The sequence below is a fragment of the Ictalurus furcatus genome, chromosome 6 (genome assembly GCF_023375685.1).
Source record: "Ictalurus furcatus strain D&B chromosome 6, Billie_1.0, whole genome shotgun sequence".
Classification (NCBI taxonomy): Eukaryota; Metazoa; Chordata; class Actinopteri; order Siluriformes; family Ictaluridae; genus Ictalurus; species Ictalurus furcatus.
In genome coordinates this window covers 18,740,238-18,759,626 of record NC_071260.1, presented here as the reverse complement: position 1 = coordinate 18,759,626, position 19,389 = coordinate 18,740,238, and the positions used below count along the sequence as shown (strand labels likewise).

General features: G+C 39.3%; 1 protein-coding gene across 3 annotated transcripts; it reads left to right on the top strand.

Moving 5' to 3' along the window:
• The first annotated feature begins 1,848 nt into the window (after positions 1-1,848).
• epsti1 (epithelial stromal interaction 1) lies at positions 1,849-16,002 on the top strand. 3 transcript variants are annotated; one of them, XM_053626900.1, is made up of 11 exons: positions 1,849-2,466; positions 7,767-7,825; positions 8,568-8,651; positions 8,735-8,808; positions 8,908-8,991; positions 9,510-9,583; positions 10,032-10,116; positions 11,957-12,040; positions 12,915-12,988; positions 13,140-13,342; positions 15,162-16,002. In XM_053626900.1, exons 1-11 carry the CDS (start codon positions 2,324-2,326, stop codon positions 15,290-15,292), a joined length of 1,095 nt encoding a protein of 364 aa, XP_053482875.1. In that variant the 5' UTR covers positions 1,849-2,323; the 3' UTR covers positions 15,293-16,002. The 3 variants fall into 3 exon arrangements, with proteins under 3 accessions (XP_053482875.1, XP_053482877.1, XP_053482876.1); XM_053626901.1 differs by having other exon boundaries at positions 1,857-2,466; positions 13,140-13,315; XM_053626902.1 differs by lacking the exon at positions 13,140-13,342 and having other exon boundaries at positions 1,850-2,466; positions 15,162-15,264.
• Positions 16,003-19,389: the final 3,387 nt, after the last annotated feature.

Below are 19,389 nucleotides of genomic sequence, written 5' to 3'. Positions count from 1 at the left end.
CAGCACTCACTGGATCGGTTCGCAGGCGAGTGCGAAGTGGCTGGGATGAGGAGTAGCACCTCTAAATCTGAGGCCATGGTTCTCAGCAGGAAACCGATGGAGTGCCTACTCCGGGTAGGGAATGAGAACATAACCCAAGTGAAGGAGTTCAAGTACCTCGGCGTCCTGTTCACGAGTGAGGGGACATCGGAGCAGGAGATTGGCCGGAGAATTGGAACAGCGGGAGCAGTATTGCAATCACTTTACCGCACCGTTGTGACGAAAAGAGAGCTGAGCCGGAAGGCAAAAGTCTCGATCTACCAGGCAATTTTCGTTCCTACTCTCACCTATGGTCATGAAGGTTGGGTAGTGACCGAAAGAACTAGATCGTGGGTACAAGCGGCCGAAATGGGTTTTCTCAGGAGGGTGGCTGGCTTCTCCCTTAAGGATAGGGTGAGAAGCTCGGCTATCCGAGAGGAACTCAGAGCAGAGTTGAGGTGGTTCGGGCACCTGGTAAGGATGCCCCCTGGGCGCCTCCCTAGGGAGGTGTCCCAGGCACATCCAGCTGGGAGGAGACCTCGGGGAAGACCCAGGACTAGGTGGAGAGACTATATTTCCACACTGGCCTGGGAACGCCTCGGGATCCCCCAGTCAGAGCTGGTTAATGTGGCTCGGGAAAGGGAAGTTCGGGGTCCCTTGCTGGAGCTGCTACCCCCGCGACCCGATTACGGATAAGCGGTTGAGGATGGATGGATGGATGGATGGATGGATGGATTATTACAAGATCATGCTTTATCCTGGTAAGGGTTGCAGTGCATCCAGAGCCTATACCAGGAACACTGGGTGCAAAGCTGAAATAGATCTTCGCTGGCAACATGAACACACACAGACAGGAGTTCGTCCGTCGGTTTCGACAAAGTTTCCATTTCTGCCTCCATTATGGAAAACACAAACTGGGACTCGACTTGCACAGCATCGGCCTTACTCTCACTTCAAGGTGACCACCATGATCCAGTGGCAAGACTGAGTCAAGACGACTGAAGATGGGCGCAGTGATTCATACATCCATTCATACACTTCGGACACTTTGGAAATGTATCCGCCTACCATGTCTTTGGACTGGGGGAGGAAACCGGAGTACCTGGAGGAAACCCCCGCAGCACGGGGAGAACATGCAAACTCCGCACACACAGGGCCACGGTGGGAATCAAACCCCTGACCCTGGAGGTGTGAGGCGAACGTGCTAACCACTAAGCCCACGCACGCACGCACGCACGCACGCACGCACGCACGCGCACGCACGCGCACACACACACACACACACACACACACACACACACACACACACACACACACACACACACACACACACACACACACACACACCTGACTGATATAAAGCAATTACTAAAGATGAGTAAATTGTAAACCTGGTCTTGACTCTCATCCTTTTTTTTTTTTTTTTTACATTTTACGTAGTATAAATCATGCATAGGTTTTATTTTATTCCCACAGGTTAAATAGGTAAAAACATTATTTCATTATTAAGAATCCATTATTTTAAAGGGGAGTTTTCATCAAAGTAACTGAGCTGACAGCAAATGTAGAGACACACTTACTTTTAATATTTGTTGTAATATATTAATATAAATATATCATATATAGAATTCAATAAGCAAATGTCAAGAACAAGAGCAAATATGGTTACACAGTAAATATGAAACCTTTATATTATTCATAGGTTTTTATTACTTTTATTTCTATTACATTTTGGATGACTGTCCTTGGCGAAAATATTTTGATTGCTGTATAAGGATTATTATTATTATTATTATTATTATTATTATTATTATTACTATTTATAATAATATAATCATCATCATCATCATCATTTTTCATCTTCTTCTTCTTATTATTATTATTATTAGTATTAGTATTACTAAAATGACTCTCAGCTCAGATCGCACTCCATCATATTCGCATATTGTGTCACTTATAGTGCATTATTCTACTAATGGTGCTCTAGTTGGAGGAATAAGTATACCCAATACAGTTTAGTTGTCCCTCACTGTCACACATTGCCTTGAGTTCACTATAATTATATAGGCATGATAGCTAGCCCTGATTATATAACCATTTTAGTTGATATACTTTGGATTATACAACTTTAGGATAATTACCTGCCACACCACATATGACACTCTAATTAGACACGCCTTAGATAGACCTGCGAGCTACTGGTTCACTTCTCTCTCTGCTGATTTAGTAGCCTAGCACTTAACAAAGGACTCGCTGAGAAGCCCATTTTACTTCTTTATACATAAGCTTGAATCAGTACCAAATTATGAATCCGAATAGGAGCGCTGACATATGGACGGCGCCAAACACTGGACCGAACCGCGGAGTGAACCAAACGCAAATGGGTGGAAATGAGAATGACTACACAAACCAAAACACACAGCCTCAAGGTTCTCGGAATCCGACACAGTAAGTTATTACCAGATCAATAAAAAAACTTTTCTCTCTAAACTTTAATAGTATGAAATATTTTGGTTTTTTTTTACATGTGGCGCCACATAATTAACTGTATGACAGGGACACTCTAATGGAGACGTTACAGTGGGCTTGCTTAATAGATATTTGACGGATTACAAACTCTTGCCTATAGCCTAACACTTAAATATATAACTGGTATTATAAATATACTACAATTATGGGTTTAAAGTTTAATATTGTGTTGAAAGATAAACATTTCTTCCGAATTACTATCCGCTTATGTTTCTGTTTCGTTTCCTCTGCTGAACCCCGTGAAAGCAGAACACTGTCAACGTAGTCCACGCATGCGCAGAGCAGAGGAGCGCTTCAGCCTAGGACTTCCCTGCTCTATTTTAGGTGACTGAACTATAGCTATATATGCTAGCTGATATCACACGAATCATATGTGTTAGTCATTAAAGCCAGTCAGAGACATTAGAAACAGTTACAGTAAATTCAGATCGAGTATGAATTATTGTAATTATAGATGGTGGCTTTTTTTTGTATTCTCTTTTTGTAGCTTGTATTTGCAGCTGTCCATAGCCTATATCTTCAGGATTTAAAAAAATTAAAAAAAAGAAGAAAGAAAGAAATGCATATAATATACATAACATATAGATACAATATACAATGTTATAGACATAACAACCATTAGTTTGTTGATAAAAACCTGAAATAAACTATATGCTATATATCTGGCCAATAGACACAAAATCTTCCCTGCTGAAGAAAAGAACAACAACAATAGAAACCCTCATGGAATTTGTAATGGTTTTGATGATTATAATGGGATTTGTATTGGGTTTTAATAGAAACTGTAATGGTCCCTATGGGTCTCTACTCTAATTTGTTAGGATCAATAATGGTAATTGTAATGATTTTAATGGTTAGCTGATGGTTTGTAATGGAATTTTTAGGGAAACCTTTAAAGGAAAGTTCACAAATTAAAAGAAAAATTTACTCTGACCAACTTGCATAATCAGTCCAAGATTTATTTATTTATTTATTTTATTATTGCCCATAATCCCGTTCAGCTACCTGAGGATTGATTTCTACCTTAGCTGGAAGTTTCTACAGCCGCAGCAGTACTTTAGTCGATTAGTCTGTCCAGCTCTCCTCACCTGTATATTTTGCACAAACTAATTGTGTTCCAAAGCTTTAACGCTGATGCTAATATTGTCATCATTGTGTTGGATTGTGTGCTTGTCGTCTCATAGATCGCTATCAGTATGTCATATAGCTGTATTGCATTCTGGAACTTTGAGTTCAATGATTTCTGTCTCCACTACTTCTATGTTGGGTTTTGCATTAATATGACATTGAACATGGCTAAAATATGGTGAGTGAGAAAAGAAACTGTTGCTCATTTCTTAGGCGCTAACAGAGAAATATGAGCGTTATCCCTTATGAGACCACTGAAATATTTGAGCTACAAAACAACATTGTAACTGTGCTAGCAATGTCCTCGTGTTGGTCCTTAACCAACAAATTATCATCAGAATCACTGAAGGCAGTTCAATTATTTCAATGTAAACCTATTTAATGTGTTTTTGCTTGTATTTCCTCATTTGTAAGTCACTTTGGATAAAAGCGTCTGCTAAATGAATAAATGTAAATGTAAGTTTTCCTTTAACTACGGAACCTGCTCCCACAATATAAGATGATGTCAGATGACACACTCAAAGTTTAAGTGTTCTAAAGCATAAAGTAGATAACAGTTGTGGATAACAGTTAACTAGTATTTAGAAAATTTATCCTAACAATGTACCTCATTTATCAAGCTGGATACAAATGGATTTATGTGTAAATCATTCGCATGAGCATTTGCACAAAAAAATTGGTATTCATGAAAATTCTATAAATTCGGAAAAACTTTCGTGTCCTACTCCTGCTCCTGCGTATGTGTAAATTTGCACTGGTAAAGACTAACTAATGTAAACCTCAACTGACTTGTCTTTGAATCTTATAATTTGAGATACGTTACTGCATTTCTATATATGGATTACACTGTCAAGTTCAATTAATATTTCAGTTATTTATCATATACTGTATATTCATCAGATGTGTGAGTAAATCCTAAAGAAAATGTAAGTACAGATAAAAATGCATTGTGAACACACCTAGTGTATCACCATTGTGCCCCAACTCGTGAACACAGAGCTATTAGAAAATCTTGACTCTTGATTCTGAAGTGGTGTCTTAACACCATAAGAATGGACCGTTCATGTGATTGTTTCTTATAAAGACTGCTTAACAAAAATACTGCATTAACCATTTATGAATTACAGCCATTTACTCTTCATTTTCACTGGCTCAAAAGTAATTATTTATTTATAATTGCACTAGCCGTTGTCACCCAGATGAGGATGAACCTTTTGAGTCTGGTTCCTCTCAAGGTTTCTTCTTCATACCGTCTCAAGGAGATTTTCCTTGCCGCCGTCGCCTCTGGCTTGCTCATTAGGGATGAATTCATACATTTAAAATCTATATCCTGAATTTATATATTTCTGTAAAGCTGCTTTGGGACAATGTCCATTGTTAAAAGCACTATACAAATAAAACTGAATTTAATTGAAATAATTGGATAAGCAGTTTCATGGCCAGTTGGGGCCTGTTTCCTCATTATTTCATGACAAATTAAGGAGATAAAAGATCTGGCATTCCAAGTGCAGAATTTGCTTTTGGAAGCTGTTCATGGGAACTCTCAATATGCGGTCCAAAGAGGTGTCGATGAAAATGAAGGAGGCCATCATTAGGCTGATAAAAACAAAACAGACCTATCAGAAAAATAGCAAAAACTTTAGGAGTGGTCAAATCAATAACTTGGTACATTCTTAAAAAGAAGCAATATACTGGTGAGCTCAGCAACACCAAAAGACCACGGAATATAACTAAAGTGGATGATTCTTTCCTTGGTGAAGAAAACCTCCTTAACAACATCTAGCCAAGTCAAGTAGTGATAATTGTATCATTCAGTGCGTTTACATGGACAGCAATAATCCACTATTAATCCGATTAAGACAATACTGTGATTAAGAAACTATCATGTAAACAGCAATTTTTAATTACCTTAATCTGATTAAGGTCATACTCGAAGTAAACACTAATCGAATTAAGACATGTGGAGTATTCCTGTTTTAGTCGCATTATCGATGTGTATTACAGACATATAAACACCTTAATCACATTATTAACGTTGTGTGAGAGTTTTCACTGCATTTTGCGACAGGACACGATCACACACGGCAGTGCTCAACATTTTACGGCGAACAAGAGAGTTCGGCTGCGTCCCAAACCGCATACTTGCCTACTATAGGCCTGTAGTGGGGAAAAATACATGTATCTCAGCTACTATATAGACAGTAAGTACGCGGTTTGGGACGCAGCCCACGGCTTCAAGCAGTTGTCTATTAGCACGAACAGCATGACAAATAATTATCTGCACTTAAAGCATTTGTAAAAAAATTTAATAAAAACACCCAAAACTGTATACGGTACCATAACGAAGACGAACTGTATGTTGATACGTGAAATTCTGGAGGGACGTCGGACGGCGTGGTGCAGTGATGTAATGATGTGTGCCGTTAAGATGCCTTCGAGATGCCTTCATGACTGTAAATATAGAGGGTTTACCTCAAGATGCAAACCACTGGTAACACTCAAGGTCAGAAAGGCCAGATTTGAAAAAAAGTCTGCCCAGTTCTGGAACAAGATTCATCTGGAAGACAGATCAAACCAAGACTGTAACAGGATGATGGGAAGAGAAGAGTATATAGAAGGAAAGGAAGGGCTCATGATCCAAAGCATAACACATCATCTGTCAAACATGGTGGAGGAAGTGTTATGTCATGGGCATGTATGGCTGCCAGTGGAACTGGGTCACTGGTGTTTATTGATGATGTGACTGCTGATAGAAGTAGGAGGATGAAGTGTATAGAGCTATCATTTCTGCTCAGATTCAGTCAAATGCTGCAAAACTGATAGGATGGCGCTTCATAGTACAGATGGATAATGACCCAAAACATACTTCAAAAAGAAAGCCAAGAGCTTCTTAAGGAAAAGAAATGAAATGTTCTTAAATGGCCGAGTCAGTCACCTGACCTCAACCCAATTTAGCGTGCTTTTCACTTAATGAAGACAAAACGGCAGAAAGACCCACAAACAAGCAGCAACTGAAGGCGGCAGTAAAGTCCTGGCAAAGCATCTCAGTGGAGGAAACAGCATTTAGAGATGTCCATGGGCTCCATAGACATCAGGGAGTAACTGACTGCATCCAAGTATTAAAAATGATCCTTATATTTATAATTATGTTAGTTTGTCCAATTACTTTTGAGCCTGTGAAAATAGAAGGACTATGAAAAAATGGCTGTAATTCTTCAACGTTTAATGTAATATTTTTGTTAAACCCCTTGAATTAAAGCTGAAAGTCTACACTTCGATTACTTCATTTCAAATCCATTGTGGTGGTGTACAGAGGCAAAATGTAAAAATTGTGTTTACTGTATATAAAAGTGATGGACATGATGGTAATTATATTGAAGTAGTTCTCTTTATATGTAGCCATCAGAAAAGTATTGAGACATCATAAGATATATATTGAGCTGTGCAAACATTTTTAAATACATTTAGAAGAGATGATTTTGGTTAGTCTCATAATCTTTAACATATTATAATGTGCAGAAAAATAAATGCAGCACACTGTGAAACCTCACCTACCTGGTTGTGGTGCCATGAATTCCCTTCCAGAGGGTGACAAAATTGAAACAAATTAATATAATTGACCCATCATGATAAGTCTCCTGTAGGGATTATGTTTGAAATATCCTCAACATGTTATTTGTCCATGTGTGACAGTTGTTCATGGTAACTAAACACTAAATTCTATATTAGACACTGTATAGAAGTAAAGCAATGATCATGCATTTTGAATTAGTAAGATTATGGCTGTAAATCATCATTGATGCTGATTTGTTCTTTAGGGTGCTTAATATTGTGATTTTATTTAGCCGTCTGTGTCTTTCTGGACAGACACATTTGGGTCATAGCTCTTATGGTGAGTTTTGAAGGGAAGTTCCAGATGATAATTTGTGGGAATGTATTTGGACTTTGTTTACCATAAAATTACTCATGCCCCACCTTTGTTTGGGACATTCTTTGCAAATGAGCCAATGGAGTTTGTTAAGTTCAAGGCATGAATGGAGCTGGTGAGTAAATGGTACCTGCTGTAACTAATTATGTTTATGCTCACTCAGCTCTGATGGATACACCATGATTCCACCGAATGAATCAAGACGGGACAAACTGCTGAGGAGTAAGTTACTGTTTTTTCCATCCCCTTGTTCTCCACACATTTCCTCTCCTTATTTGTTTCTCACAGGTGCGAGTTCAACATACATTCTGTTTGGCTAAACATACGTGTCTGTGTTAAATGTAATTTTACCCTCCGTTACATTTTGTTCATGTCTTGAAGTGACGAGTACTGAGCAACACATTAATTCACCAGTAATATAAAAGTTATTTGTTGATTTGTTTAGTGCTCATGGCTAACCAAAAATGAGCTGGGTCTACTGAATATTTATGCTTCTGTGTTAAATAATGAAATATTAAATCATGTCTAGGTGTTACTCTGAAACATTTTGAGTTGTGTAATGTCAACAGTTAATGATTCCCTTTGCTTTATCAAAGCAATAAAAATATCTTGCTCAATTTTCAAAAATGTATCTGAATAACACATTTTTTGTTTTGAAAATGTATTGGGTATATTAACTACCGCTTTAACTATAAAGATGGCATATTTCAAAGATATCTTCAAATCGTTTACATCAAACAAAAATGGCAAATGTTAAATATTTTAAAGGAAACCTTATACATTTAACAAAATCTTACATTACATCTTATTGAATGATTTAATGATCAATTGTATGATACTGCATTTAAATACTTTTCCATTCGTTTAAATAGTTCAAACGCTGTTTTGCAAACATATATTCAAGATTTAAGGAGGTGAAGGGAACACACTGGGAAGTATCTGTATTTTATCTTTCCTCTTGCAGTGTCACAGAAAGAACTGGAGGATCACCAGAGATGGAAGGAGGAACATCGGCCTGGCCCCATTCAATTGGCCCCAGAGAAGCTAGGTAATAGGGATGTGTGTGAAAAATAAGCTTAGGGCACTTACTATAGACATATACAAGTACTGGTAATGTTTTCTCTGTCATAGGTGGGGATGTATCATTGTCAGAGGTACGGCAGCGACAGCAGGTGATGAACCCCCAGTCTAAACTCCAGAAAAAGGTGCTGACTTTCTGTTTACAATTTTAAATAAATTCGCCCATGAAAATGAATTTTAAGTTGCATTGTATTTAATAATTATGTTTTTGGCCTTTTCTCTAGCTCAAACAACAGGACATGGACAGACAAAAAAGGCAAGCAGAGGAAGAAGAGAATCAGAAGAAGAAGGCCATTCAGAGAGAGAAGGTATGACAGGATGATAAATTGACATTTTCTATGACATGATTATGTGTTTATTGTAGATTTGCTAAACTGAAATCATTGAAATAAGTGTTCTTATTTAGTGCTGAGGTATTATTATATTGTTGTAGTGCTGCTTTAAAACCCTAGAGGTCATTGCTGAGACCTGTCATATGGCCATCAAATGCAATGCAATTCAATAGAACTAATCTACAGACATGTATACAGAAACTAGGACGTGCTTATTAATGAGTTCAATCTATTAATAGCTACAAACTACAACAGTTTGAATGAGAATTTGGTTAGACATGCTCCAGTCACCCATTTACTAATCATTATTACCAATTAAGTGCCCATTAAATAGTTTGTGTGTATATAATTACAGCCTATTTCTGTTTTATGTTCAGGTTGAATCCAATACTTTTCTTATCCAAATCATTTATATATATTTGAAACATCTTCAGAGTTCAGCATTATAGAGACAATAAGGTTACACAATATTACATGTAGAAATTGCTTTGCAGGCCAACATTCTCGAAATGAGGAAAAAGCAGGAGGAGGAACGGAGAAGGGAGCTGTACCAACAAGAACTTCTAATGTATGTTCACATATTTTCATTAGCTGTTGTCACATCCCCATGGAGTTAAGAATGCAATGTTCAGACATTAGAAGGAAGCTGGTTGCTGTTGCTCTGCTGGCTCAAATCCAAAAATAACAAATCTGAGAACACAGTTTCAAAGAAGTACAGCCTTTTTCCATTACCGTCTACTCCAGTAGACACAGTGACACAGTAGCACTAAAGCAGAAGCAGCAGGAGTTCAAGTCTTTTTGAGTCGATTAAAACAACAAAAAAAGAGGTGCATGAGAATGCCACAAACTGGCAAAATCAGCTGACAATGTGTTCACTTAAATCTAGTTATTTTGGTTATGTTGGACACACTGATATCAAATTTGATTTAAATGTACAGCCATTAATTTACAAAAAAAAATCTATATTCTAGTGGTAGACCTATTCATTTTTAATCCTGTGTCTTTCTGCTCTGTAGGAAAAGAGAAGCGCATCTTCAAAGGCTCGAGAAGTCCCGCTCAGTTCCTATGGCAGCAAGCAGCTCCACACCCGCGTCATCTTGGGTAAGATGACAGCCAAAGAATGCACTGTGTGTTCCATAGGCCTGGGTTCAAATCTTTGCTGCATAGCTGTGGCACTGAGGTTACAGCCCAAGACACCGGGGTAATTCACACCATTTGATCTGACTTTGATGCATGTTTTCAGAATAAACAGGCCCCTCTTGAGGGCTTTCATCAACATGGTGCATTCATCTGCAGACAAGAGTCAGTCTGCCAATGGGCTCAACTTCCTCTCTGAATTATCTCCTCTATACCCACACATTGGAAAGGGCTATCTGAGTCCGTCATTGAATTTCCTCCAAATATAAATACACAGACTTTCTCTTCCTGGCCAGCCAATGTTATGATACAAGTGCTGCTTCTGCACAATGATATGAACAGAGTTGAAGGGACTTCCCAGAGTTCACAGAATGCAGAAGGATGTGTGAGAGTGCAGGAAAGGGGCAGACTGGTGTGGTATAACCTGCATTGTTCTAGTGAAAGTACCTGGACTGCAGCCAGTGTCTCAGCCAATGACATAAGCAGTCTAGGAGTATGTAGTTGGGACAGCGTCATTGTCCCTGTCTCAGTGTCATTTAATCTGCTGAGATATGTATTTCCAAATACATACTGTATATTGTAATGGGCTCTTATACGGAACTGACAGGGCACCGATTGTCTGTAATATCTGTGAGACAAGAATTTATGTTGGTTGTTTGTTTTGATCTGTCTTCTGTAACTGCTGTATAATGATTCCAGTGATAGCTATTGTGTATATCTATTTTGCATATTCACTAACAACTTATATTCTATAAAATAGAATATTGGCATTTGTACAGAGATTCAAAGTAACTCGCGATTTCTAGTGATTGGAAGAGCAAATTGAGCTCTCCTGCTATCTCGCTTCTTCCTACCTCCAGCCTAGAGAATTTTCCTAGCCACTGTCATCCTTGGTTTGCTCACTTAGCTAAGCAGACAAGGCACAGCTGCTATGGGATGGTGTATTTTTAAATGTGCTCTAAAAATAATATTTTTTTATAGTAAAATAGTATTCTATCTCAGTCTGTGCCTCAGCAGGCCAGGGATGATTCTGCAGACAGGAGATTGAGAAGAGTGGGGCCTGTTTTACTGTATGAACCACTTGAATGTGGCATCTGACGACATTGCTTTTGCAGGTCCTGTGGTGAGGAAAAAAAGTTTTTGTGTGGCTTACTGTATTTTTGTGCAAGCATTTCTTCTCTGGACATCTAGTTCTTTCTCTATGGAGGAACATCCTGCTAACACATAAAAAATGTCAGATCTGTACAGGCATACTGCATAAGTCACAATGGTCTGGTCCCATCAGTTTTCTAGAAGAAGAGGCTTTTTTGAGTGTGCTTCACAGGGTATTGATTCAAGTCTCTGGAAGCCCTCCAAGAAAAGTAATGGAATGCTCCAATCTAAATGTCGTAAGCCAGCTGATCAAAGTGTGTGTGGAAAGACACCGCCTTGATGTGGTTTCGTGGCCACTGAGAAGACAAGACAGATTAATCTCCTCCATATCCTCTGTTTGTGGATATGATCATGTGCGTTGACTTCCCAGGGTGCCAGGCCCAGGTCGTCCCACCTATTCCTCTTGCTCTTGAGCCATTCCAAACAGAGCAGCCGTTCCCTGGTGTCCCTAAGCTATCTGACCAAAAGCACAAAGGTTCTCTTCATCTTTTAAGTACTCTTGCCTCACCCCTCCTCATAGCAGCTCATTGTGTTAAGAATCCCACGATTATATCAGAAAAGACCATCTAATACTCGCTGTTCAGGGTTCTGTCCATCTGTGTGATTGTATCCCCTTCAGTGGACTGATTCATATTGAGGCCTTTCTTCACAGACTCGAGCGCACGAATACAGGGAGGCCAGGAAGGCCGAGGATCAGGTGACCCTACAGCAGAACAAAGATGAGCAAAGGAGAAAGGTAACAGAGTCAAATAACTTTAAAAAAAACATTATTTACACAAGTGTTTCATGGCTGTTTCAGTTTGTAGCAAACATGGGCGATATGCAAGAAAAAAGCACCAGCACATGCCCTTGATTAACTTATCCTAGCATTTCTGTCATGATTTTTCACCATGATGTTTCACCATATTTGGTACTGGCTTCATTGCAAGTAAATGAAACTAGAGGTGAAAGATAAATGGTACTTTGACAAAAATGCTAATCCCAATATGCTTTCCCCTAAAGTGCTGATTCCATTAAACTGGCAGAAACATACCGACATTGTGTTCTCCTGACATATACATATATACAATTTCTGATCTCTCTTGCCAACAAGGAATTTCTGTCTGCAGAACTGCCGCTCACTGGATGTTTTTTGTTTTTCCACAATATTCTCGAGACTGTGAAAAGCCCAGGGGGGCAGCAGGTTCTGAAATATTCAAACCAGCCTGTTTAGTACAAACCAGACAACCATGCCATGGTCATATATATTTATCTCATACATGAGTTCATGTCAGCTAATTCACTAACTTTTACTAATGTAGTAATATTTGCACCCGTGAAAAGCATCTTAGTTCGACATTGAGGATCCACTGCACTGGTGTTTGTTGAAGATGTATGTAGTGAAGTGTATTAGGGCAGTTGACTACCAGACTAGAATTTTTATAATCAGTCAAAATAACCTGAATTTTGACTGAATGACCATTACATGGTTGATATTGCTAGTGTGTGATTAAGTTGTTGTGACAACTATAAGTGACTGAAAAACAACTGCCCTCTCGTGCAACTTACTCCGAAAAATAGATGAGTCAGTACTATCATGGATTAAGATTCCATTAATTTATCATTTCCAGAGTCAAATTTTGGAAGAAAAACATAAACAAGAAGAGGAGGACAGGAAAAGACGAATGGAAAATGAACATCTGCGGTAAGGATACCTAAGTCTAAAAGAACTTTACGAACCCATGAATGTCATGGTTAATCAGCTAGCCAGGGAAATATGAATAGCTTCATAATAACTCTCTGATGTATGGGTCAGTCTAAAAGGTTGTTATGGAGTGGTGATATATTTCCACCAGGGTGAACTTGGCCTTCCTAGACAGACTGGAGGCGAGAGGATCAGGTAGTACGTCTGAGTTGCTCTCCTGCACGCCGGAGCTTGGTAATGTCTGGCAGATGGAAGAACCGCAGGACCCTGCCTCATCCCCTGTGTCCTTCCCATCAGAGCTCCACACTGACAGCGCAGCAGAGGAGGGTAACTCAGATTTATGCGCCAGACATTGTGCGTGTTTAGTCTTAGGCGTTTCAAAGCTTTTTTTTGTGATTCTTTCCATTGCAATGTCACCTCGTATCAAAACGCAATTTGTCTCACGTGATTGATGTTGTGCAGAGCTCTGCCTCCCATTCCCAATATTATTTTTTGTCAAGCACCGTTAGGGAATGTACCATATTATGTAAATAAAAAATAAGCCTCTAAATCCTCCTTGTGAGACAGAAATGTGGCGCTGAGACGCCGATTTAGTGCTGTAGAATGCATGAGGTAGCAGTAAAGGCTACAGCTAATTAGGTGCACCCACTGAGAGAGGCCAATTCACTGAAAGAAATAGTCATTTTTGACGTTGGTTTGACTCACATCCAAAATGACTGCTGGAAAAATTGTTTGACAGCAGTCTGATTAGTATGATGTCTGAGAGTCAACACTAGAAAAACCGGCTAAGCACTCTATATCTCGCTTTTCTGTTCTGTCCTTACTTGTACACATGCTTCAATCTTCAGACAAGCTACATTCAAGGTTCATTCGGGTTTAAGGCAATCAGCTCGTGATTCAAACATAAACAATCAATTCTGTCTTCAGTATCCAAAACTTCGTCATAAAGGAGACGTATGAAATACTCTCATATACGATTGTGTAGTTGTAAATAAAGTGTTTAATGTATTGAATTTTATTTACACGTGTTGTTTATCTAGGTGAAAGATCACTGGGAAATCCTCAACGTTGCTTCATAAAAACATTCAGATTTAGATGATTTGTAGTTTGATTCATTGTCTGGCCACAGCCTTAAACCATCTCCACATTTGAAAATTCCTCACTTTTTTGCCAAGAGGGGTGGCTGGAGCTGACTTTTCCGTGAGCTAGCACTGTTTATGGAGCACATGCCGCATGACACTGCAGGATTAATGTGCTGTTCACCTTCTGTCTGTCTGCATGTATTCTAGGTTACTTAATGATACATTACGTGTGTACATTCTGCCTCATTTGAATCAATGAAATACGTTTGAATCACTGGCGGGGACCTGACCTTTAGCCAAGGTTTGGGGTGAGCCAGGACCAATCCAAAAACTCAGGGATCTGCCTCTGACTGCTAACAACATTCGATGTCACTTAGAGCTGTAATTGTCCTGGGCTGCCTCTCAGCTGTCTGTGGTCCTTGTCAGTGTAATGTTGCACTCACTGGACTTTTCCTGAGGCCTCCGGACATCTGGTGTTTATACAATATGGCTCATACATAGTCCATAGCGTGTCTATGGGTCCCTGGCATCTTCTGTTGTAATCCTTCACTGCGTGACACTCATTCTATCCATCTTAATTAGCACAATGATTAAGCTTGCAGAATGTCACCACTTGCCTTACTCAATTTCGTCTGCGGCTCTATCCAAGCAGAGGCTGCAAAGGCAGCAAGAGTCTGTGACGCTGGGACTGGGGATGCATGGACAGGACATGTGTGCAACAAGGCTTGTTTGGCCCATTAGCATGTGGTTAGAGGACTGGGATGACACTGTGTGTGGAATGGGCTGGCAGGAGCACTGCGGTGGAGCACTCCCACCCTGTCTGTCCTGCTGCATGAACTAGATGAACCAGCAGGAAGATTCAGTCAAACTGTTCAGCCTCAGGCTCAATCTGGAATGGGATGGATTAGGATGGAATAGGATGGCTTGTCGGATGGGATGTAACGTCTTCCCACGCTCCCATGTTGCTCTACTTTTTCACTGTGTTTCATTTTCAGTGCCATTACATGAAAACAGTCATTAAACTGATTTGTTCTACTTTTCAGTTAGATTGAATGTTCCTAAACTGTACATTTTCTGTGTTTCCCTTATAGATACTGACATAGAATGGGTTGTAATGAAGCTTCAGACTAAGTTTTCTTTCTGTGAGCGAAAATATCTGGAAGACATCGCCTCTCAGTGTAACGGCAATTATCAGCAAGCTTATGATCTACTCAATGCATGAATGAGAATGCTATTGGCTCAAATCTTTACTGTTGGGGACACTATGAGCTTAACTACTTTTTGTTCTCAATTTTTTTTTAGCATGATAGTAACTGAGCTATTTTTTAAAATTGTTTTTTCCAGTAACAAGCTAAATACTTTTTCATTATGAAACAGTGTAGCGGTTTGTCATACAACACCTTCTTGCTACTTTTTCCCTTTTCTCTACTAGTTCAATGTTAGTTTTGAATTAAGCAAATCGCAAACTGTGCAAATTATTGCATCTTTCAGGAACTAAGTTTTATATATGTACCTGTAAATGTATGTCGGGGCACAGGCCTCAGCTTTCACTGACCTGTGTGGAGAATAACAGGATCAGGCTATACGGCTACACGGGATGCAGTTTGCACTAGTGAAGAAAACAAAACATGTTCATCAATGCTTATGAGCGTGAAAGATTCACATCGCAACGCATGCATGTATAGTAGCTTGTAGTAGGTTTTCTTAGTAGCTAGCTACTTTAAGAAATAAGTAGTTTGGCTATAGCATAGCTATTTTAAATCATGGGTTACTTGTAGCTGGGAAAGTTACAATTGCAAAGTAAAGTTCCCAACACTGCAAAACATATACACAAAGACATTCAATTCAGTAAAGGTGTTCGAGAAAGATTCTCTGTTAAGACTTCCATGTTCTGTACTTTGATCATAATAAATAAAGTTTCCTCATAAATTAGCTGAGCATGCCAGACTTATCATTCTGCCCTCCCGGATATGAAAGATCACTTAATAGATTGTAAAAAAAAAAAAAAAAAAGTCTGATGTATCTGATTCAATCTAAGATCAAAACAGTTTCAGAGGGCATTTCCTGGTTTGTACTCAAGTCTAAACACTGATTTGTAATTCACATTAATGTAATAGAGAGAAAAAGAATAAGACCGAAGCAGCACACAGATCACTGGCGACATGACTGTTTTGTTGTATCCTGTACTGTGCATGAACTTACCGCTTCAGCTATTGTTCAATCCAGCACATGCAGTAATGAAAAACTGGAAATTGATGTTTCATCTCACACCAAGAGGGGAAGAGTGCAGGTGTGTGTCAATGTGTGTGGTCGGGATCCTGATCCAACTATTACATCCTGTAGGATCAGGCTTTCCAACAGTATCAAAGTTAATGGAATAGGAGCGCAGAGGCCTTTTCACCCGGCTCAAAGGAACATATACTACACTTTGCAATCACCAATAATTTTGTTACCACATGTTGACATTGAATCACTATTAATCATATTCAAGTGCAGGAAGGGCTGAATTTTGCACTTATTATGTTAATCTATCCCCCTATTAAATAGGCTATTTCCTGTTATAGCCAGCTTGCCTTTTGATCTGTGTGTGTGTGTGTGTGTGTGTGTGTGTGTGTGTGTACGCTAGACAAGAGTCGAGATGAGTGAATGTTTATTAGGGGGTTTCCAATGTCTAAACCTACACACATGAAATTAATCTGTTATCACTAAGGACTGAATCTACAAGCACATTTGACACATGATAAAACTGGACCTGTGATTAGTGAGAAATAGTGAGAGAACCACTGGCTCTATCCTGAGGGTACACAAGCCCAATAGCTCACGTTCTCTATTCTGTAGAAACCTATAGGACCCTGATTACCTCAGATGCAGTAAGGGGGATTTCCTGCGGTTCCTCCCCTGAATTAGGTCACAGCATTACCCATATCACAAAAGAATTCTGGGGAAATATAATAACAACTATAGACAGAGGTCTAGCTTTAAACCACTGTGAATAGACCCTGAAGATCTGGAGGCTATTATTCTTTAGTCAAAGACAAAATATACTGATTTTCTAAACAAAACAGAAAAAAACACAAAAAAAATTACTTCATTGGATTTTGTTTTTGACTGCTATCCAAACGCCATGAAAAGGAAAGGTCACATTCTAAACTATGAGTAACACTTGTTGCAGTTTTTCCCAAAATCAACTGAAGTGGGGGAAAAAAAATAGGGTAATGAAACACAGCCTAGCCCTTTAGAACAAAAACATGATTGAAAAGATTGCCTGAGCTTTTTAAACCCTAAAGGATATGGCTTTATTACAAAAGGTCATACCATTTTACCTCTCTCAAACATAAATAAATTGTAGATATATTGGAAGGGAAGGATATTTAAGGTCGGTGAAGGACCTTAATGTGAACTGGAACAGCATGCCTTTTGCAGGGCTGTAACATGCAGAAATCTCCACAACAACCACAACTGAGTCACTCTGCTTCCTGGGGAAAAATCGGCTCCATGAAAGAGAGACCATGCAGGCACGCCTTGGCTGCTGATGAACAGTGCTGACAGTTTGCTGACTTTTTTTGCACTCACACACAGTCTCTCACACAAACACCCACACCAGCAAAGAAATTAACCAAGAATGGAGCAAATCCATTCGCTAGTATATTATTCCTCTATAGGTACTCACGCTTTCTACCTTTACAGTAATCTAAATCACATATGCAACATAAGGCATGGGTATGTTGTCGTAAATCATAGCAAAGGCATTTTTACAATGATCAAAGTAAGACTCAGTCATTTCCTCACAATTACTTATCAACTTCACTACATATACAGCACAAATGGTCTGTATGGTCAAATAGACTGCAGATGGGCTTCAGAGGGAAGACATGTTTTTGTACTTGGCTCACATCCAAAAGATATATATATACCCATTATATACTGCTGAAACTAAATCATGTAGCATTTGTTAAACTCAACACTCATTCTAACATTAATTTCATGAATAATAATAATAATAATAATAATAATAATAATAACAATAATGGTAAATATTAAGTCAGTAAACAGTCAGTCAGAAAGTTAGCTGGTCTCTTGATGATGACATCTAGGGCTTTCTATGGGTGCTCTTTGGGGCTATGGTCAGGAGAGGGTCAATATCTTAACTGGTCATTTATCTGCTCTGCTGAAACGTTGCAGCATAGACACAGCAGACTGATTTTACTCTAAGATTGCTGGCAGCATTGACACATGACATGCCTGTTTACAGCTAATAGCCTTCTAATTTGAGACATTATGCAACACACAGGAAACTGATCAACTAGATGTTAGACAATACACTCTGCTCAACCTGGACCTCATTAAAAATTGAAAATATACCCAATGACTTTTGTATGTAGTAAGACAAGCTGTGTTGCTGATCATGTAATGTTGACTACTTGGCATTATTGGGAGAAAACTGGAAAGTTGCTTTAGAGTGATTTTATGAAAGATTTTATGATGTGTTTATACTGCCATGGTGGTGTGAAGGCAAACTCATTATACTGCATAAAAATCTGTCATCAGTTTGGCCTGCCTGCAATGAGAATGTGTGAGGGGAAAAAAGAGGTTATGAGATTCCTCTACATTAGTTCAGTGATGTCCCTGGTGTTTAAAGGATCTCCCCATTGCATGAAATCAGGCTTAGCCCAGGGTGCTGACGCCACTCACAGTCCTTCACAGTGTGATTTAACATTATAATTACAGACAATTTTATTTTGCTGGGAAAGTTATTTATCTCAACTGTTTCCCTACCAAGGGCTGGCCTCTTTCCAGCCTGAAGTCTACATAGGACCTGCACAGCTGCGAGACAAGCAAAATATTTGCTTTCTCTGGTCTGGCACTGGCACAAAATCCAAGGCCATAGCAAAAGCAATAAAACTGCCTCTGATGCCCACACTTTGGTGCTCCAACAGTCTTTTCAGGAAAAAAGTGCCTCCTCTGATTATTCGCTTGCTCTGGAATCTCATGGGTAATAGCAGACACAGCTACACCGTGACCTGTTGAACTTCCTCTGCCCTAAGTCTCTTCATCACTGAAAATTGACTGACTTCCCTTGCCAGCATGTTTGAGGCATCACACTAACCTTCCTCCCATGGAGCAGAGAGGAGCACCTCATGCTGAAAACCACTAACGCATGGCTATGTGGCCACTTTGTCATGGACCCAGCGTGCTGCTAGTTTCCAAATTAAAGGCTAGACAGCGCTGGAGACCAAGCATCAACAGTTTGCCAGTGATCTGCAGAGTGACGCTATCATTAGTTATATCTTGTTCTGGCTGAAGAGTTGGGGAAATGAT